Below are 21,877 nucleotides of genomic sequence, written 5' to 3'. Positions count from 1 at the left end.
GCTTTCCTTTTTAACCATACAGGCCTGAAAGCCTTTTCCCCCTGTGTCCATGGCCCTCGGGGTTGATATAGGAGTGTCAGCTGTTTGTGATTGTTAATCAGCAGACTGCGTAAACAGTGTTTCAGATCAGGAAGAAGTGTGCAGTTGGGCACCACGTGTGCCACACACCCAGGGCATGTGAAGAGGCTGTTGGTAAAGAGGTGTGAGGGTGTGTTGTGGTGGATGGGGGTGTGCAGTTGAGAGCTGCTGCTGAATCCATGCATCACATCAGGGTGACCTTAAGGTGTGGGCCACAGAGAGAGTCGTTGGGAAGGGGAAGGCATTTGTAGTCTCCATGAATGACCCTTGCTCCTGCCCAGGGCTCAGGAGAGGGAAAGTGCAGCTGTGTTCAACTTCTTGGCTTCTGTAGAAGGCATTGGGGACAGAGGTGCATTTGGTTCCAGGTGAGGTAAAGAGATCCGGCTCCAGGCAGTCAGGAGGTTTGGGGTTACTTACTGTGACCATGTGATCATGGTCACAACAGAGACTACTAATATTCAAGAATATGTTCTGTGGGACAGTTCCCTAGATCAGTGGTTCAACCTGTAGGTCACGACCCCTTTGGGGTTGAATGACCCTTTCAGAGGGGTCTCCTAAGACAATCAAAAAAAACAGATATTTACATTACAATTCATCACAGTAGCAAAATTACAGTTATGAAGCAGCAATGAAAATAATTTTATGGTTGGAGGTCGGCACAACATGAGGAACTGTGTTAAAGGGTCTCAGCATCAGGAAGGTTGGGAACCAGTGCCCTAGGTGGATGCTGACGGACTTGCGGGGTGGCTACCCACCAACCCCACAGTTCCCCAGAGTTTTCTTGAGTAAGAGCAGCAGGAAATATTAATAGAAGGATTTAGAGTGTGGAGATAAACAGATAGAAAATACAGGATAGCCTCGAGAGGGCCTGGAACCTATTCCAACGATCCCCAACTGTCTCTGCCCTAGGGTATTTAGAAATGCCAAGGGGTGGAGCAGAAGACCTCCCCCCAGCACAGCCAAGTGCAGACCACCTCAGACACCTGCACTCAGGCCCGTGGTCCAACCATCCTCTATGTGCGGACCTGCTGGGTAAAGCCACGAGGAACCTGAAAACGGGCTCCCACACTGACTGCCCTCTCCTCCCCCACAGACAGCGTGTTTCCGAGAAGAGCGCGACGTGCTGGTGAACGGCGACTGTCAGTGGATCACGGCGCTGCACTATGCCTTTCAGGATGATAACTACCTGGTAGGTCCAGGCGCTCGGCACACCGCCAGGGACTCTTCCCTCACGGTTCTGACTCTTCCTTGATGCCACTCAGGAAGACAGTGTGGAACGGACATTATTAAGTACATGCTGGCCTACACAAAACTGGGGGGAGGGGGGGTTCAATTTAATAGCCCTCAGGTAGAATTTTTAACACTAGCTTCTCAAAGTTTGTACATCATTTTTCTCAAACCACTAGTTTACTGTGTGACTTGGTTCTTAAAACATTTTTTTGGGGGAGGTGAGCTAGAGATGAATGGATCAGTAGTCTTTTTCCAAGGGACAGTTGTGAGCTGCCTTGTGGGTGCTGGGAATTGAACCCAGGTCTACTAGAAGAGCAGCCAAGGCTCCCAACCACTGAACCATCTCTCCAGCCCAGGTTCTTAAAACATTTTAAATGGATAAAATTCTTTTTTGTTTGTTGTTTCTTTTTCTATTTCTTATGGTTATTGTGTATAACCATAAGAAACTCAGCTTCAGTGGCAGCACACCTGTGGTCTCTAATACACAGGCTAAGACAGCGGGTCAGGGGTCAGAGAGAAGCTGTAACGCATGGGGTGTCACGGTGCCCTAGCTCGGTACTGCACGGCTGTTTCCTCCTTTGTCGCCGCTCTGAGTCTCCAGAGGGTCTTCTGGGGTGCCCCGGTGCTGCCGAGTCCCCTCTGTTGCCTTGAGCCGCACACTCTGAGTATTCCGTGAGTACTGTGGAAGTCCACCCGTGTGTGGACCTGAGTGTGGACAGCTGTGAGACACTCCTCCCGCAGCCAGCATGGAAGTGATGGCCTTCAGGGCTGCCTCGTTTGGATTCCAGTCGGGGGGACTTTCCAGTGAGACTGTTCCGAGTGGACTCTGAGGACCACGGAGAAGCAGGGCCACGCTTCCCTCCCTCTGACCAGTGCTCTTGCCTCAGCAGTGGCTGAGCAGATGGGGTCGCTCTTGTCCCCAGCCGGGAGCTGAGGCTCTTCTGTATCACAGGATGCCCTCCTCTGTGTGCCTGGGAAGCTCCTTGGTCAAGTGTCCATTTGCTTGCAGAAACTTTTTATTCGTGTTAAAGCCATCTCTTTTAAACAGCAAAAATGCCTGAGATTTGAACCACCAGGATGTGGTAAATGGTATATGTCGTATTGTTTACTTAGAGAGATTTGTTTTGTCCCAGCAGAGGGCAGCTGGTGTCTGCCGGGCACCCCATGACACATTAGGCCCTGGTCAGCCTTCTCAGTGACTCCATGATATAAGCCTTTGTGAATGCCGTCTTTTTATAATTGAGTGTCCAGGGCACAGAGTGTGTGGCTGTGTGCTCACAGTCCTTGTACAGAGGACAGCAGCCAGGTCAGGGTCCTGCTCTGGCCTGCTGGGGCAGCTGGTTGATGTTGCTCAGTTCCTGATGATTGTTTCTGCCTGTGTGCTCACAACGCTGGCTGCTCTTCTAATAGGAACTATTTGAGCTTTCTGGGGAATACTAGGCAGCACGGGTCTGTTCAGTAGATGACAGTTGTGTTTTAAATCTCTTCTCTCAAATCAGTAGTGCGATGCTGTGTGAAGTGTGAGACAGGCATTATCCGAGTGTTCTAAATTCACACGTATCAGTTAGGAGTCTCCAGGGAAGATGCCAGTTCTCAGGTTCCCTTCTAGGGTGTGCCTGTGGTGAACCAGCAGGCCTGCTGCCCGAGCCAGAGCACAGAGGAATTGTTGGAATAGGAACTGGGAGCATGCACGCCTTACCTGGGAGCGTGCATGCCTCTGCTGCCCAGGTGCTGGTGGCAGTGTTCTGATTTCTGTTGCAGATGTGTGGCATGAAGTCTCATCAGAGTAAGCCTGTTAACCACCAGCTGAAAGACTTAAGTCTCAAGCCTGCATGACAAGCAGAGCTTACTCCTAACTAAGTTTCTTTGGTCTGTCCCATAAACTGTTAATTCCCTTTCCGTAGCTTGGTTTCAGGAAGCCGTCGGTCAGAATGGCCCTGGTACAGCTGCAGTGTAGCTCTTTAGATTCCTGGATAGGCACGAGATCCTTGGAGCTCGGCTGTACGTGGTGCTGATTCTCACCCTCTGCTCTCTTAAGGGTGCTGTTTCATTTCTCCTAGGTACCCCCAGCCTCCAAATATGTCCTTTGGCAGCTCCTGGCTCTCTTCCTCCAGGGTTTCTAGAGTGTCTACCCCCTTCCTCCACACACAACGCCTTGCCTGCCTGCCTGCCTGGCCTCCAGTCTCAGTGATCCCCAACATAGCTGATGCTCTTGCTACAGCTCTAGCTTCCTCCTCCCTGTACCCAGGCTCGGGTCATGCTCCAGCTGCCACATTCGTCTCTTCCCTCCTGGCCTCTGCACCCCACTCCACCCCCACCCCCCCGTCCGGCTGGCCGTGACTCCAGCGCCCCACAGTCTGTGCTCAGTAGCTTCTGTGCTTGTTGTGGTCTTCCTTAGTAATAGGAACCCTGCTGCTGAGCAAGGACATTTTCCATTTTCTACACTCCAGGCCTGGCCTCCCAGGGGTCCTAACGGGCTAAGTGTTGAGGCGGGGTCAGGGCGCTGTGTGACGGAAACGGATACTTTAGTGTCTGTCCACCAGGACGCTGTGCAGTAACAGTTGAGCAGGGGGTGGGGCGGGAGACTTGCGGGTGCAGGAGTCTGCTCTCAAGAGTGCTGTTGCTTGGCTAGCAGGCTGAGGTGGCCTTCACAGGGTGGCGATGCAGGAAGAAGGAAGGATTTGTAGAGGAGGGGATACCTGAGGGGAGTTTTGGAAGTGGGGTGAGAGCTGTCGGTCACACTCTAAGGCAGGGGTGCTCTGGTTTGTTCACACCCAGTGGGCCACTCTTAGTGGCGTGGTGACCGCTTTACTTTCACAGGGCATGCATCCGGTCCTACTGGGATTGTGGGCCCTGAGTTGGGCGTGAGAGGAGGGCTGTGTTGAGGACTGACAGGTAACAGGCTAGCTCAGGTAGCTGGAGGCACAGCAGAGTAGAGCTGTCACTGTATCAGATAGGGCGGTTTCCCTGGCTCAGTTAACCAGGCCATGGGTATTCCTTACTGTGGCAGTGACTTAAAACTTAGGTTGACATGGAGATGAGACTGCCCGACACCCCGTGTGCCCGACACCCCGTGTGCCCGACACCCCGTGTGCCCGACACCCCGTGTGCCCGACACCCCGTGTGCCCGACACCCCGTGTGCCCGACACCCCGTGTGCCCGACACCCCGGCCTCGGGCCGTGTGAGTGAAGGGAAGCACGCGGTTCACTCGCAGAAGACATTTCTCCCCGTAAAACAGGAGCAGCCTGGGCTGCCCGAGGCTGAGCATCTAAGTGCCCCCCTCCTGCTTTGATGGCAGGGCTGCTGGTGTCTGTGATGTTAGATGCGCCGCCCCCCCCCTTCCTCCTGTGACTGAGGACCTGAAGGACTAACCCTGCAGGCTCTGGACGGGCTCTCTCTGTGCGTGATGCCGTCAGCCCTTCTTCACTGACTGGCTGCATTGCTCCGTGAACTCTCCTCTGCCCTGTGTGCATTTGGACCGCAGCAGCACCACAGCGCATCAGGGTGTTTGCTGAGAGAGGAGATCCCTGCATATGCCTGTAATCCTAGCACACTGCAGCCTGGGGCAGGAGGCCAGCCTGGGCTACTTGTCAGACCCGGCCTTGAGTCAGACAGCTTCCATGGTAGTGAGCTGTCAGGTTTGATGCTAAGAACTGTGTTCTCTCTTTCTAACCTGTAGTACTTGGTTATGGATTACTATGTGGGCGGTGATTTGCTGACCCTGCTGAGTAAATTTGAAGACAAGCTTCCAGAAGACATGGCAAGGTTCTACATCGGCGAAATGGTGTTGGCCATTGATTCGATCCATCAGCTTCACTATGTGCACAGGTAACCACTTTTCATGAATACTTTTATGAATACTACATTAAACATCAAAGTTCTCCTTCCAACTAGTAGTTCCTTGTCTCGGGCCCCCTGAGGAATCCTGCAGGTGACAAGTCCTCCTGTCTACTTGTCTGAGAACCTGCTGTGACTCCCCATAGGCCATGTCATGAGCTCTGCACACCAGGAAGGAATGTTTTCTTTACTCTGCTCCATTCTTCTTCGGTCTTGCTCTCCTGGGCTTATCCCTGGAGTGTCTTGAGTGGAGAGGTGCTCTCTGGTCTCTGGAATCCGAGCCGTGTTTTCTAAGCCTCTGGCTTCCTTTTGTCGGCCTCATTGTTTGCTGTAGTGGTTTCTTGAGAAGGGACTTGTGAGGTGGCGACCTGGATCGCCGTGGAGAGTGTCAAGCTGCAGGTAACTTCCTGGGGTTTTTGACATTGCAGCTCCTGTTTTCCTTCTCCACAGAGCTGCAGAGATGAGTGTTTGTGGTGTTGATTTGTTCTTTGCTTTTTATGTTTCTGGGGATCCAGGGCCTTGTGTGAGCTGAGCATACACTGGTGCTGCACCCCACCCAGCTCGCCTTGGCTTGAAACACTTGTCAGGCCTCAGGCCTCTGTGAGGAGACTCCCTAAGGAGCAGAGCACCCACTGTGGAAGGACGGACTTTTCCATTTCACAGAGTGCCGCCTCATTACCAGGGGGTGCAGCAGGTCCCGGGGGTGGCATTGGCCCACTGGGGACCACAGGAGCTGCCCCGAGTACATAGTGCTCCCTGTAGCTCAGAGAGCTTCCATCAGTGTATCCCCCCCCCCCCCCCCCCGTGTGCTCTTCACTGGGGTATGCCTGCTTCTGTGGGTTATTGCAGTTCTTAGATTACGGTTATTATTTCACTGCTAGGGTTCAGACCTGAGCTTCACATTCTACCACTGAGCTGTTCCACACACGGCCCTTTTGTCGTGAGACAGTTTGCACCCGTCACCCGGGCAGGCCTTGTGCTTGTGGTCTTCCTGAGTAGCTGGGATTACAGGTGTGCATGCTACCAGCCCTGGCTATTGCAGTTCCATTTTTCACTTTAAAATATTATTTTTATGTGCTTGCATCTATGTGTGTGCCATGGGTGCACACCATGTGTGTATGGAAGCCTGCAGAGGCCAGGTGCTGTGAGCTGCCCAGTGTGGGCTAGGAACCAAACTTGGGTCCTTTAGAAGAGCAGCAAGTGTTCTTAATCACTGAACCATCTCTCTAATGCCCAGTGCATGCGTGAGAGAGAAAGAGAAGTGTCCGTGTGTGTAGTCATGTATGGAGACTGGAGGATTAGTTCTCCCCTTACACCCTTGTGTGGGCTCCGGGGATAGAACTCAGGTCATGAGGCTTGCCCCCCCAAGCCATCACATTAGCCCTATTTGGGTTCTTAACATTTTCATTTTGTACCCTGTCTCTGTGATAGAACTTTGCCAGCTCCATAATACAGAGAGAAATAGCTTTGTATTTGTCACAGGCTCTAGGGAAATTGTTTATCTATTTATTTCATGTGCATTGGTGTTTTGCCTGCATGTATGTTGTGAAGATGCCATATCCCCTAGAAGTGGAGTTACAGACAGGTATGAGCTGCCATGTGGGTGCTGGGAATTGAACCTGGGTCCTCTGGAAGAGCAGCCAGTGCTCTTAACCACTGACCCACCTCTCCAGCCCCAATTAGGTTATATTTTAAATAGCTTATTCCTCTCTCTTTTCTTTCTTTTTACTTTTTAAATTTTGTTTTTGTCAATGTGTGTATGTATATTCCTGCTTTTCTGTGTGTGACGTGTGTGCAGTGCCCATGGAGGCCAGAAGAGGGCATCACACCCCAGGTTCTGGGGTCAGAAGTAACTGTGAGCTGCCTGATGGGAGTGCTCGGAACCAAGCCTGAGCCGCCTCTCCAGCCCTTGCTCATTTTTAATTGGCCACACAGAAGTCCTGCTCTGTCATTTGACCTCTAGGAATAAACATACATAATTCTCCTCAAACCAGCTCAACTCAGATTGTATGCAGATGTAACACAGTAAGAGCTAATGCCGTCCAGTCTCAGGTAGGGGTGCTGTGAGGAAGTTGAAAACTTTATTTGGCCGTGTCAGAAGCGAGTCTCTTGGGCACACAAATGGCACTGGTGAACTCAACAGCAGAACTCAAGCACAGGCCGCAGCTGGGCTCCTTTCTTCTTCCTCTGTGGCTGGGGGTCATGACCCATTTGGTGGCCAGATGACCCCTTCACAGGGGTCGTTTATCAGATACCCTGCATATCAGATATTTACATTACTATTCATAAAGTAGCAGTGTTACACTTTTGAAGTAGCAATGAAATAATCTTATGGTTGGGGGATCACAACATGAGGAACTGTACTGAAGGGTCACAGCATCAGGAAGATTGAGAACCGCTGCTCTGTGGATTGTGACAGCGCTGTGCACTGCCCCCTTCCTCACAGCTGGATCCACCTGGCACTCAGGGAAACAGTGACAAAATCAGGACCCAGGAGCACCCAGGCCCACGTGTGTGGCCCCTTCCCAAGGTGTCAGCCGCTAGGGGCCTGAGAAGGCAGACAGTGACAGGGTCACAGAGGACCACAGTGAAAACAGTGTGGATGCCCAGAGACGTGTCACACAGGCACATGGACACAGATGAGCTGCCAGCTAGTAAGCAGGCATCCAAAGGGTCAAAGCAGCCTAGGGGAAACTGAGGCGAGGGCGGGCAGAAGCAGAACCGAGGGTAAAGCGGAAGCGGCTCACTGAAGGCGCTGGTCAGGCATCCTTGTGCCTGGTGCCGCCGACAGAAGCTCATCCCGGGTGCGCAAGGCACCCGTTCTGCTGTGGGACTGGGATTTTGTCGACTGGCGCTCATGGGAAAGGAAAGGCTTTCGGAATACTGGGGGCTTTGTCAGAATGGTTTCCTCTTCTTACCTGCTGGTGAACAGGAATTTGGGCCATAGATCGGTAGGTAACACCACACAGCTAAGGAGAGGGGACGGCAGGCAGTGGCTGACAGTCTCCTCCCGTAACAGAGAGGGACATTCATGTCGGCAGGTACTGTACAGGATGTAATGCTTGGTCCTAGCCAAGACACCCCTAACCATCGCCATAGTCTACATCTATATCTCTGTGTGTTGGTACGAATGTGGCACATAGGTGTATGGGGTTAGAGGGCAAATTGCAGGCCTCATTTCTCTCTCATGAAGGCCCCAGGGTCAAACTTAGGTGCTCTGGCTTGATGGCCATTCATTTACCCATGGAGCCATCTCTCTGGCTCCTGGGTTCTTAATAAGTTAATCTAAGTAGCTGTATGTGGCAAGAGACTTTATTAGATAAAGGAGCCTTGGGAATAGAAATTAGCTTGTTTTTAATTATATATCGTGAGCCATACTAGATATAAATTGTTTGTTGTGGGGTGATGGCCTGGAACTCGGGATCCCTTTGCTACAGCCTCGCTAACCCTGGGCTTACAATTCTGTGCAATGTTGTTGGTTCTATTTCAGTGGGGTTGTGTTTTATTATCGGGTTCCCTTGTGTCGGTGGCCCTCTGCTGGCTCCCACCTCCGTCTTCAGCTCCTCGGCTGACTTGTTGTCTAGGTTCCTTCCCTCTGCCGTTAGGTTTGGTCTAAACTCACTCCCTTAAGCGTTGGTCATTAGTCTTCATTTGAGGCTACAGTTCATCTTCTTCTGGTTCTCCTTTAGTTAATTCTCTCCTCATTCTTCCTGGTTTTGTTTTGGTCCAGTGTTTTTCCGCTGTGGCATTTGGTTCCCTGCTGTCCCTTTCTTTATGTCACATCTTCCCCACCTTTCCCTTTCTCTCCCGTCTTTTCTAGTCTCACATTGTGGCTCAGGCTGACCTTGAACTCACAACACTCCAGCTTTGCCTTTCTGAGGGTGCTACACCTGACGTTTCTCTTTCCCTTAGTGTCTGTGTGAGGGCGTTACTTCAGGCTCCGGTGTTGTGCTAATTTTCTCCTGCTCTGTTTGTCTTCTGGTTTTGTGGCAGGATTCCTGCTGCCCTGCAGGGCTCCCCCGTGTGGCTGCATCGCAGTCTGCACACGTGCTTCTGCAGCGGATGCGGAGCATGTTTTTGTTCTGTGTGGTGCTGCTGGTGCTGTTGGAAACCGACTTGAGCATGACTTTGGACATCTTTCTTGCTTTCAGAACAGTCTGTAATGATTTTGTTCTCAGGGCTGTGGATATGCTGCAGCCCAGCATTGGGCATAGAAGGCAGGTGACAGCAAGGGCCCTGGGAGGCTCTGGGCTGTGTGACCGCCATTTGCTGTGCTCTGTATGGACTCTGTATAGGCTGCTCAGCTTCGGGGTGCAGAGAGGGTTGTTAGCCTGCAAACAGCCGGCCCCACCTCTTCCCTGGCTCCCTTACTTCCCCTGAAGATCCTCGCGGCAGCTACTCCATGCTGCAGTCCTCCGTAGCACAGGCCACAGTGTGGTGCCGTCCGAGGCAGCACCACACCGCATTCGCTGTTGGGATGTCTCTCTTTAAAGAGAGTGCGAGAGTACCCAGGCTAGAAGAGAGCGTCCGATATCTGAGCTGGAGCTGCAGGCGTTTGTGGAGCCCCTGGCTGTTACGTGGTTGCTGGGATCCAGAGATTGCATAGCGAGCACCCTGACCTAGTGAATGTCTCCCTGACGTCTCCCCGACTCCTCAGTGGTGGTTCCTATGGCTGAGCAGCCTCTCCAGGAGGCGGCAGGAACCTTGGCAGGGGCAGGAGTCACAGTGCTGCTGGGAGGGTGGCTGCTCTCGGGGTGGCTGGGGTCCCTGTGAGCTGCGGGGACAGTTAACTTACTCTGCCCATCTCACCAACAGAGACATCAAGCCTGACAATGTCCTTTTGGATGTTAACGGTCATATCCGCCTGGCTGACTTTGGGTCATGTTTGAAGATGAATGATGACGGAACTGTAGGTATTTTTTGTTGAAGATCACTGTTTGCTTTGGAGTTTGACTTGTAGTTAAAAGGGGGTTAAATGTTTAGTTTGACATAAAATTAAGAAAACCAAGTTAAGAAAATGAATCTGTTTAGGAGACAATTGAAAATTTATATTTAGAGAATTTTGAAAGTTTGAAAATCGTGTGTGTGTGTGTGTGTGTGTGTGCATGCTGTGCGCAGATGTGTATGTATGAGTGTACAGGTGTGCATGCTGTGCGCAGACGTGTATGTATGAGTGTACAGGTGTGCATGCTGTGCACAGATGTGTATGTATGAGTGTACAGGTGTGCATGCTGTGCGCAGATGTGTGTGTATGAGTGTACAGGTGTGCATGCTGTGAGCAGATGTGTATGTATGAGTGTACAGGTGTGCATGCATGTGTATACCTGTGTTGGCCGGAAGCCAGCCCTGGGTGTCATTCCTCAGAAGCTACCCACCTTTTCTTTTGGAGACGGAGTCCCTCAGTGGCCTGGAACTCACAGAATGGGCTCTCTTGGCTGGCCAGTGGGCCACCTGTCCTCCCTCCCCAGCACCAGGGTTACAATGGCGTGCCACCATGGGCCACCCCACCCCCACTGCCCAGCTTCTTTTAACAGTGTGGGTTATGACGATAGAGCACAAGATCTCATTCTTGTAAGGAAAGCAGTTTACCTACTGGACTGCCTTCCAGCCCTTCTCTTTTGTTTTTGTGTTGACATATGGGCCACTGGGGATTTGTCAGGTTCCCCAGACCCCTGGTGACTAAGCATGCCACACTGCAGCAAGTGAGGCCGGCCCCTTCCTCCTTTGAAAAGCCCTATCCATCTGGGAGGGCCGACTCCCTCTGCTCCAGGTGGCTTTCTGCCAGGTGAGCTTTCTCTTGTTGTTATTGTTGGCCTCAAAACTGGCTCCTTTGTACGGAGTGCTGTGAGCCCAGCTGTGGGACAGGAGGGGGCCTGGCTCAGCTGGTACCTCAGGTCAGATCAATACTGCAGCTGGGTGGCCTATGGGTAGTTGGTCTGTCTTACCTCAGTGGTCAGTTCCCCGAAATGATTTACTGCACTGTGTCATTGTATTCTTTCCTATGACCTCAGCAGCCCCTGCAGTCCCATACAGGAAGCTCTGCTCCTTTAAATCCTACACTTAAGTGTGATGCCAGATACTCCAAAAATGAGTGGCCCAGACATTTCCTACCAGTGTTTTTTCAAGTATATGTGCAGACACCAGCTGACCATGCCGCACAGGCCGTGGGGCTCCGGCTGACCATGCTGCATGGGCCATGCACAGGCCGTGGGGCTCCGGCTGACCATGCTGCATGGGCCATGCACAGGCCGTGGGGCTGCAGCTGACCATGCTGCATGGGCCATGCACAGGCCGTGGGGCTCCGGCTGACCATGCTGCACAGACTGTGGAGCTGTTCACACCCTCCTCCACTGTCCTGTGGTTTGTTGTTGTTTTAACCCCACACTGACTTGTTGGTGGGTGGGTGCTGTGGTCAGATCTACTCTTCTGTAATGAGAGAACAGTGTCCGTGGGCACATTTACAGTGTCACCCTGCCACAGTGGACATTGCCTTACCATCACCACCCTGCTGCTTGCAGCGACTGCAGGCTGTGTATGACCTGCCGTGATGACTCCCTGCTGTCTCTCCACTCTGAGTAGCATGTCTTACCCTGCTCACCCAGGGCACTGCTTGTCCCTGAGATGTTCTTTCCAAAGAAGACCCTAGAGAGTCTGGTCTCTTCTTAGATGGGCTTAGGACTCCTGCCCCATTTCTGCCTAAGTCTCAGTCTTAGAGACTTAGCCACTGCGGTGGCCACAGCCCTGCTCTTGTCCCATCTGCTCATCTACCTCTGTCTTGCTTTCCTGTGACGACTGGCCCTCACTGAAAGCAGCGCTGATAGAGTTCCTCTGCTCCAGGCCTGTGTCTGCAGATGTGGATATTCGGGAACTGCTCTCTGTCTGGAGTAGTTACCACCTTCCCGGGCCCCTGAGCAGAGACTCACTTGGGAACCGGTTTGTGCTGGGCCAACTTGCCTGTTTTCCTTCTGGATACTCAGGGTGGGCTGTGCTAGGAAGCTACAGCCCCTGAGGGCTTGTGAGAAGCCAGCATATGCTTTTCCTAAGGCTCTACAGGAAACTGGAGGGCCGGCCTGGACCTGTGGCCCTAGACCACCCTGGGAGCGTGGACAGCAGGTGTGGAGCTGCTGCCTCGGGTCTCAGGCCCACGGGAACTTCAGAGTCTGAGTGCTCCAAGAGTGCTTGTGTATGTCGAGTTTTGAATGCCTGGTCTCTGGGTCCTGACCACTCACCGCTTTTATTTCAGGATTGCTTTGTTTTCTGTAGCTGCTAGATTCTAAGGAAGGTGGGTAGAAATCTGTCGTTAGTGATGCTCTCGGGTTTCCCTTCATTGCCCCTTCTCCCTCCAAGGTTCAGTCTTCTGTGGCTGTGGGCACACCTGACTACATCTCACCAGAGATCCTGCAGGCCATGGAGGATGGCATGGGCAAATACGGACCTGAGTGTGACTGGTGGTCGCTGGGCGTCTGCATGTATGAGATGCTGTATGGAGAAACGCCATTTTATGCAGAGTCACTGGTGGAGACCTATGGGAAGATCATGAACCATGAGGTGAGATGCTGTATGCTGTTCTGGTGCCTGTACAGGCTGGTGGGGGTGGGGTGGGGTGGGGGGTAATGGTGTTCAGGCCAGATGGGGTAGGGGGACAGGGAGAGGTGGGCAGGCGTTTGTGACATCATCAACGGAGGACGGTGCCACTGCACACGAGACAGAGAGGAAGGGATGCTTGAAAGATGGCTCCCGTGTCCCTGACGGTGCCTGTGTTCACTGATCTCAGACTCCCCAGGAGAAGCAGGCTTGTGTGGAACAACCCATGTGTTCATTTAACTGTCACACTGGGCCTTTAGATGACGCCTGAGACACAGTCGGTCCTGAGTGAGCTTGCCTTCATGTAGGGCGTCCTCATTCCTTCCCTGGTCCCAGTATATCCCTTTTTTCCCTTGTCAGGCTTTTTATTTTTCACTCTTACTTTTTTCCCTGTTTTCTCCGTCTTCACCTCTGCCCCACAGTACATACTTGATTGAACACAGGGCTTCACACATGCCCGGTAGCCACCTACCACAGAGCCATACACCCAGCCCTGTAGATTATGGGGTAGGATTCCTTTCTCCTGCCTGCTCTAGTACAAACATGCCCAGGCATGTATGTGTGTATGTGCCCACATACATCCCAGAAAACCGAGTTGTATGTAGTTAACCTGGATTTCAGCCAGTCTCCCATTAACTGCTTATGTTGAGCAGATGGACATTAAAAACAGTAAATTGCTTTATATTTCACTCCAAATCAAAGTAAAAACTATAGAACATTTTCAGGATGGGGAGACAGCTCCAGCAATAAAGTGTTTGCTGTGCAGTCGTGCACACCTGATTTGAAGCCCCAGAACCCAAGTAAAAGACAGGTGTGGCGCTGCACAGCTGTAGCCTATGGAGGGCCAGGTGTGGTGGTGCACAGGTGTAGTCCCGTGGAGGGCCAGGTGTGGCGGTGCACAGGTGTAGTCCCGTGGAGGGCCAGGTGTGGCGGTGCACAGGTGTAGTCCCGTGGAGGGCCAGGTGTTGCGGTGCACAGCTGTAGCCTATGGAGGGCCAGGTGTGGCGGTGCACAGCTGTAGCCTATGGAGGGCCAGGTGTGGCGGTGCACAGCTGTAGCCTGTGGAGGGCCAGGTGTGGTGGTGCACAGCTGTAGCCTATGGAGGGCCAGGTGTGGTGGTGCACAGGTGTGGCCAGGTGTGGTGGTGCACAGGTGTAGTCCCGTGGAGGGCCAGGTGTGGCTGTGCACAGCTGTAGCCTGTGGAGGGCCAGGTGTGGTGGTGCACAGGTGTAGTCCCGTGGAGGGCCAGGTGTGGTGGTGCACAGGTGTAGTCCCGTGGAGGGCCAGGTGTGGTGGTGTACAGGTATAGCCCCATGGAAAGATAGGCACCCTGGAGCTAGCCGGCCCAGACAGATCAGTGCTGTCTAAGTTCTGTAAGAGACTGTCTCAAAAAATAAGTAAATAAAATAAAGGTGGAAGGTAATTGAGGGGAGCCCCCAGTGTGGACCTTTGGTGTACATACGCACATGCGCACACACAACTCCACAAAATGAGGTAGATTTTTAATTTATAAATAAGTGCTTCCTAGAAAGACTTCACACAGTGCATACTCACCTCAAGTAGCTGGCAGCTCAGCGCTCAGCCCTGCGGTGCTTCATGTGTGAATGGGTTTCTGCTCATGTTTTGGTATTTTTTTCTGTAACACACAGGTACATATTTCTCATTGTTGGTGTCTGTTCTATCCTTTCTAAACAAACCCCTTCCGTAGGAATTCAACTGAACACCTGCTCTCTTGGTCAGAGTGCAGATGTGAGGTGTTAGGAGTTTTAATCTGTTCTTTGGTCCTGACAGTTAAGGAGTGTGTGGTTTGTAGTTTTCCTGCATCATGAAGTGTAGATCCTTGAGACCGTCTTCTTCTAAGAGTCGGTGGTGGCCTTGCACTGAGAGGGCTGTGCTGCGAGTCTCCCCAGCACTCGTGTCTGTGTGTCTTTGTCATTTGTGGGCAGTAGTTAACAAGTCAGCTCCCATTGTTTGTTTAATGAATTCACTTACGTATGTGGGTGTATGTGCCACAGCGCATGTTGAGGACAGCTCTCTCCTCCCTTCACACGGGTTCTAGGGATCAAAGTCCGTTTTTGAGGCTGCAAAGCAAGCAAGTGCTTTTACCTGTGGAGCCACCTCACAGGCCCAAGGGAATCATTTCCTTGTTTGCCTTTATGCTTCGGATGACGTTTGGTTAATTGTAAAGTAAGGATTATTTCCTGTACTGTCTGCACGTCTCAGGTTTTCCTGACTGTCCTCTGGCTGTCCCTTCCTCCCCAGGAGCGATTTCAGTTCCCGTCCCATGTCACTGACGTCTCTGAAGAAGCAAAGGACCTCATTCAGAGGCTGATATGCAGTAGAGAACGCCGGCTGGGGCAGAACGGGATCGAGGACTTTAAAAAACATGCCTTCTTTGAAGGTCTAAATTGGGAAAATATACGAAACCTAGAAGCACCGTACATTCCCGACGTGAGCAGTCCTTCTGACACATCCAACTTCGACGTGGATGACGATGTGCTGAGAAACACTGTGAGTGCCCAGGCCGAGTCTCTCTGGGTTGCTAAGTGTCAGGCTACAGTAAGTGGCAGAATCGTTCTAATCTTTGAAAATCTTTGACAGCTGAGCTGGAGAATGGCTCAGCAGTCAGGATTACCTGGTGCTCTTCCAGAGGACCCAGGTTCTGGTCTTTGCAGACACCTGCATACATGTGGCATAGACACACACACACACACACACACACACATAAAATAAGAATTAAAGTAGCTGAGGGTGGAAGCACACACCTTTAATTCCAGCACTTTGGCGGTAGGGGCAAGTAGATTTCTTTTGAGTTCAAGGCCAGCTAGTCTACATATTGAGTTCCAGGCCTGCCCAATGTAAGACCCTGTCTAAAAACAAAATTATTTTTTAATTTAGCAATTATTTTAAAGTCTTCAGCTTGGTCCTTAGTGTCCCTTTTAAAAGACGATGGATTACTCGTGATAAAAATTGTGCTCTTGTTATGGCACACATCTGAAATATTTTTGCTTTTATTTTTCCTGTATTTTGTACCTTTTTATGCAGTGTTGATTCATTATTGTGTGATTCATTATTGTGTGACAGCTTCATTGTTACCATGGCTACTTTGTGTATGTAAAGGAAGCCTGGCCTATAGGCCTCTCGCTGGTGAGCCATCTTGCCAGCCCACATTAATTAATGCTGCTGGAGCTCAGAGTAGTGACCACAGTAATAGGGGTTTTGAGCTTTTTTGTGGCACGTGTTGTGTTGCTTATTGAAGGGAGATTTATTTCATTTGTGTTATGTGTGTTCTCGTGCAGGAAATATTACCTCCTGGCTCTCACACAGGCTTCTCTGGATTGCATTTGCCATTCATCGGTTTTACGTTCACAACAGAAAGGTATGGTTGGGTTGGTGCCGCCCATCACTCTTCACTAGGGGTAGGCACAGCCTGAGTGGGCTCTCAAGTGTCTGCTCATGCCCTAAGGGCTGGGAGGATGTCGAGAGAGACAGAGAGAGAGAGAGAGAGAGAGAGAGAGAGAGAGAGAGAGAGAGAGAGAGAGAGAGAGAGAGAGAGAGAGAGAGAGAGCGCGATGCAGAGAGGCTTTCGTCCTCTATTGATTCCTATCGGTATATATCAGCACTAGCTGGCTTTTTCTGTAAAGGGAGAATTAGTAAATGTAGTCATGTCACAATGTTTTGGTCAACAACAGACCACATACACAGTGGTGGTCTGAAATATTCCCGTTGACAATGATGCCAATGTCTGCCATTTGTGGTGATGCATTACCATGGTAAACACATATGTTCAGTGGTCATACGTGGCACTGATAACAGGTAACTCGGCTCACAGCTCCAGCACACTGTTGTGTAGTATACTTGTTCTGTGGAGAAGGCTCACTGCACAGCATCCCACCATGCCAGCATCAGCTTAGGTCACATGTGTGCTCTGCAGTTCTGATTGCATCTCTCTGTCCTGCACATGGTTTACTCTCGGGTTGTGTAAATACACTTCAGGCTGTTGGCACACGATCACCTAACAGCACTTGCCAGAATGTGTCCCTGTCATTCTACAGTGGATAACTAGTACACGTCTTCTGTTCTCTGTTACACATTTTTTTCTTCTCCAACCCCTTAAATGTATAAAAACTGAGGCAGTTAAGAGCCTGGCTGCTCCTCCAGAGGACTGGGGTTCCATTCCCAGCACCCACAGGGCAGCTCACAACCATCTCTAACTCCGTCCCAGGGGTTTTGATGCCCTCTTCTGGTCCCCTTGGGCACTGCAAGGATGTGCACAGGCATACATTCATCCACATACAATAAAATGGGAAATGGGAAAACTGGAAATGTAGCGCAATGGCAGTGCTTGGCCAGCATGCGTGAGGTCCTGGGTTCCATCCCTGGTGTGGGGGGTGGGGAGAGAGGATGGGGAGCAGTGACATGTAGAAAACATCCTTAGGCTCATGGAAAGTACAGGATTTGGCCCGCGGGCAGTGGTTGGTTGGCTCCTGTGTGTGGATTTACTCTGGGAGGATTGGTTCTAGTGAAAGCCAGTGATGGCCGCAGCTGTTTCCGCCCACACTTGGTCACCGTCTTTAGCACACACTGCTCACTCTGTCGGGACTGCAGCCCCAGTTCCTAGTTCCCACCGGTGAAGCTGGAATTCAGTTCCTCCTGTGGTGTGACTTCGGTGTTTCCAAGAACATCCACCCCTGTGTGGCCTCAGCCAGTGGCATCAGATTGGTGTTTGCGTCTGTCATGTCTGTCCCCGGTGAGCCTGTCTGTTAGCGAAGTTGTATGGTTGAGGACGTTCTGCCTCAGTTTTAGAAAGCAGCTGAGGTCCAAGAAGAAAGGATGGGGAGGTGAGAGTGAGGCGCGTCCTCTACCTGAGGGGAGTTACAGGACTGGAGTCCTGGGACCTTCTAGGCCCACTCTGGCGGTGGTGTGGTTGTTCCGGAAGGACACCTCTGCTCAGGCTGGTAGGGGTCTGGGGATGTGGCATGCGGACCTCCTGTCTCCCATGCCACAGTGATGGCTGGCACCTCGTCACAGAAGGGTTCCAGGTGTTTTCAGTGACTCAGTGCCCTGAGTGCTCTCCACCTCATGGACACTTGTGAGTCCCAGGCCTGCCTGTCAAGACACAGTTTGTAAGGATGGGCTTAGAACTCTCCTTTTGTGGTGGGCTGTCTTCAGAACTGCTGGTTGACTTACAGGCTGTAACAGAAGGGCATGTGCCTGGTGCCCGATTTCAGGTTCATGATAGGAATGGGACAGGCTAAGCAGACCTGAGAGCCTCGTGCAGCCGTCCAAAGATGAGTCTGCTGAATAACGACTGTCCTTGGCTTCCATGTGAGCAGGGGAGGGAGCACACATACAGGAGTGTGGTTATGAGTCAGCTGATCCTTACAGCTAAGCCCCCTGGCCAGAGCACTGCCGTGTGCTATTTAGTCTCCAAGGCAAGAAGATGAGCCCTAACGTTAGCCTGGCACAGCTGTTAAGAGGCAGAACCGGTGAGCCTTTGACCACTTCCCAGCGGCCATGCTTCCCTGTCAGCCCCACTCATTAGGCAGACGCCTTAGTTTTCCCTTTCCACTTGAATGTGAGCACTGATTTCCCAGTGAGCATCTGTCTGTTCCTCCTGTGTCCTGTCCGGCCCCACTCCCTGCCCAGTCCTCTCTAGTAAGGAGGCTCTTGTCTGACTCTGGCTCCATCCACAATAAGGTCTTTTCACAGGTGTTTTGTGAGCCACTCTAAAAAGACTCTGAATGCTAATGAAATCACCGGGGCGCTCAGTAGGTCAGAAGCCTGTCGTTCTGTTTGCAGCTGTTTTTCTGACCGAGGCTCTCTGAAGAGCATGATGCAGTCCAACACGCTGACCAGAGATGAGGACGTGCAGCGTGATCTGGAGAACAGCTTGCAGGTGGAGGCTTACGAGCGAAGGATACGAAGACTGGAGCAGGAGAAGCTGGAGCTGAGCCGGAAACTGCAGGGTGAGTGGCGGGAGTGGCCTGATGTGGGCGAGGGTCCTGCCTGCACACATGGCTGGCCCCTCCCAATGCTGTGTCTCCCTTAGAGTCCACCCAGACTGTGCAGTCCCTTCACGGCTCCACACGGGCCCTGGGCAACTCAAACCGAGACAAAGAAATCAAGAGGCTGAATGAAGAGATCGAACGTTTGAAGAACAAAATGGCAGGTCAGTGCTAGTCTCCCTGGTTGCCACTGGATCTTCATTCTTGAGTGTGAGTTCCTGTTCTCAGAATCCTTTTCCTTAAGGTGCAAAAAGGAGGGAGGAGCTACAGCTGTGCAAGCTCACACGGAGTCGTGGCGCGTTGTCTGCATTTGACGTGGTTTTCCTGCCTCGCTTGTTCTCACGACGTCGTATTCTCTAAACTCCTGCTTTTCCCTGTGCTTGACTTGCCTGGCTGCTGCCTCAGGATTATAGGGGTTCAACCCCACCTCTATTTTCATTTTTTTTTTGTTGTTGTTGTTGTTGTTAGGAGTTTTTATCTTACGCATATGAGCGTTTTGCCCACATCTCTGCATGTGTACTGTGTGCATGTGTGCTGTGCGTGTGCCTGGTACCTGTGGAGGCCAGAGGAGGCGGTCAGATTCCCTGGAACTGGAGTTCCCGGTAGTTGGGGGCTGCCATGTGGTGCTGTGAACCTAAACCAAACGAGGTCCTCCGCAAGAGCAGCAGATGCTCTTAACTGCGGGGTTGTCTCTGCAGCACCGTCCACGCTCTGTTATGGTCTTGGTCATCGGGACTTCCGAGGGCTCGGATCACTTCTGACTGTAGCCCTTAGCCACCCGTGGCAGGCTCTTCGGCTGCCCCCATCTCCAGGTCGATCACACCCGACCATGCTGGCTAGAAATAATAAAGTGAATAGTCTCTTATTCACCAGATCACCTTTACTGCCTTCCACCCTGAGAAAGGGCCAGCACTCTGCTGGGTGACAGAGAGGGACTGAGGCAAGTCTTTGAAGCCAGAGACTCCAGCATAAAAAATGAGCAGACTGCAAGTGTTTAGGATAAACACCAGGAAGCCTCCTGTGCCGGTGTGTGTGACTCTGTGTGGGGAGACAAGGCTTCCGAATGAAGACATCGTGAGGCTGATGAGATGGTGCAGTGGGCACTGGCCACAAAACCTGACGGTTAACGTTCCGTCCCTGTTGCCCACAGGCTGGCCTCTGCCCTCCACACCCTCACTGTGGCATGCACATGGGCACACACTACACAGACATACATGTCAAATAAGTACATGGAAACTAGTGAAAACAGTTGAAGAAAAAGACTTACCTGTGAATTGCCAGATGTCTTCAAGTCAGTAAGTCAGCAAAATCGCTGTGCACAAAGGAACACAGGTCATTTCTCTTCTGTCCAGATTCAAACAGGCTTGAGGACACAGTGACACTTCGCCAGGAGCATGAGGACTCCACACACCGGCTGAAAGGCCTGGAGAAGCAGTACCGCCTGGTTCGTCAGGAGAAGGAAGAGTTGCACAAGGTATCACAGCCTGTCTCTGTGGGAGGCCTGTTCACATGAGAGGAGGCCTGTGTGCATGAGAGGAGGCCTGTGTGTGAGGAGGCCTGTTCACATGAGAGGAGGCCTGTGTGCGTGAGGAGGCCTGTGCGTGAGGAGGTCCTCGTTCTGCCTTGCCTTCCCTGTGTGCAGCCTGCAGGCTGCACGCTGGCTCAGGTACTGAGCACCCATACCACCAAAGTCCCCGGGGACTCATGTAGGGCCTGCGGCCTGTTCCCAGGAGCACTTTCCAGACCCCGGCTATAATCCGAGCAGCATTTGAATCACTTTTCACTTTAATACGACAAAACAGCTTCTGGTTTTCCAGGTCTTTGTTAAGCAAATGTAAAACCTCCAGAATTCTTTTCATTCAGCAATTGGTTGAAGCCTCAGAGCGATTGAAATCCCAGACCAAGGAACTCAAAGATGCCCATCAGCAGCGAAAGCGAGCCCTGCAGGAGTTTTCAGAGCTCAATGAGCGCATGGCAGAGCTCAGGTCCCAAAAGCAGAAGGTGTCCCGTCAGCTCCGGGACAAAGAGGAAGAGATGGAGGTGGCCATGCAGAAGATCGACTCCATGCGGCAGGATATCCGCAAGTCCGAGAAGTACAGGAAAGAGGTACCGTTGTCTTCGTTTGTTTTACCTATTGAGGGTGAGTTCGGATGCGCCTGTGCTGATGAGCTCGGGGAGGCCAGAGACAGCCTGGGGTCAGTTCTCTCCTACTGTGTGGGTTCCAGGGGTAGAAATCAAGTCACCAGGCTCGGGGACAACTGCCTTCTGGTTTTTAAGAATTTGATAAAATACATGAAAACTCCAAATGCTAGGTGCTTGAAAAAGGAGGGACTTTGGTCTTCTGAAGGTGTCGGGGACTCGGGGACCCTCCTCCTCGGTTCCCACATGGTGTGCTGCCACCCTGGGTAGTTGGCGTTCTGCTGTTCACTCTAAGCAATGCTTGGTTTTAAGTTTTCTTAAATATGTGTGATGGATTGTGAGCATAGACAGCCTGGTGGTGCATGATCTAATGTCTTCGTTCTCAGGCTGTGTGTCAGCCCCAAATACCTATTTGTTTTCTTAGTTTAGTTTATAGCCCAGATATATTTGTAGTGGTAACCAAGTACAGCTCAAGTTAGTGAAACTCACAAGGATTAAGGAAGAAATAACAAGGTGCCTGGGCTTTGTTTTAAAACAACCTGTGTAGCTGGAGACTTTTCTCTGTCCCGCTTGGTCCCGCAGCCACTTAGAAAAAACCATTCAGAGGCTTATATTAATTACAGACTGTGTGGCCTGTGGCGCAGGCTTCTTGCTAGCCAGCTCTTAGATCTTAAATTAACCCATTTCTGTTCATCTGTGTGTCGCCGTGTGGTTGGTGGCTCATGGGCACTTCCACGTCTTGCTTCTTGGGCGGCTCACTGACGTCTCTCCACTCCACCCTCTCCTGTATCTCTCTTGGGTTTCCCTCCTGGCTCTAGTCTGCCTTGTTATAGGCCAAGCAGCTTCTTTATTTATCAACCAATAAGAGCAACACATATTCGCAGTGTACAGAATGACATCCCACAGCAAACCTGAGAACGGACATACAGACAAAACAAGCGTGGTTCTTAGCTAATTGTCACCTGTCAAAGCTGGACTATGGGCATGTGGTTTTTCTCTC

The 21,877-nt window shown here is 51.6% G+C and overlaps 1 protein-coding gene across 2 annotated transcripts in view; it reads left to right on the top strand.

Moving 5' to 3' along the window:
• The window catches only part of Cdc42bpb (CDC42 binding protein kinase beta), a 99,108-nt gene that overhangs the window by 46,027 nt on the left and 31,204 nt on the right, over window positions 1-21,877 (top strand). For both annotated transcript variants that reach the window (XM_042261208.2, XM_042261209.2), the window contains exons 4-13: window positions 1,172-1,267; window positions 4,989-5,137; window positions 9,962-10,055; window positions 12,494-12,694; window positions 14,993-15,241; window positions 16,030-16,109; window positions 18,533-18,699; window positions 18,783-18,902; window positions 20,091-20,212; window positions 20,602-20,844. In XM_042261208.2, coding sequence (XP_042117142.1) covers window positions 1,172-1,267; window positions 4,989-5,137; window positions 9,962-10,055; window positions 12,494-12,694; window positions 14,993-15,241; window positions 16,030-16,109; window positions 18,533-18,699; window positions 18,783-18,902; window positions 20,091-20,212; window positions 20,602-20,844 — 1,521 coding nt within the window. The remainder of the gene's footprint in view (window positions 1-1,171; window positions 1,268-4,988; window positions 5,138-9,961; window positions 10,056-12,493; window positions 12,695-14,992; window positions 15,242-16,029; window positions 16,110-18,532; window positions 18,700-18,782; window positions 18,903-20,090; window positions 20,213-20,601; window positions 20,845-21,877) is intronic.

This window comes from Peromyscus maniculatus, chromosome 14, assembly GCF_049852395.1.
Source record: "Peromyscus maniculatus bairdii isolate BWxNUB_F1_BW_parent chromosome 14, HU_Pman_BW_mat_3.1, whole genome shotgun sequence".
Lineage (NCBI taxonomy): Eukaryota > Metazoa > Chordata > Mammalia > Rodentia > Cricetidae > Peromyscus > Peromyscus maniculatus.
Note: the sequence above shows the minus strand (reverse complement) of the source record. Positions and strands in the feature narration are given on the sequence as shown.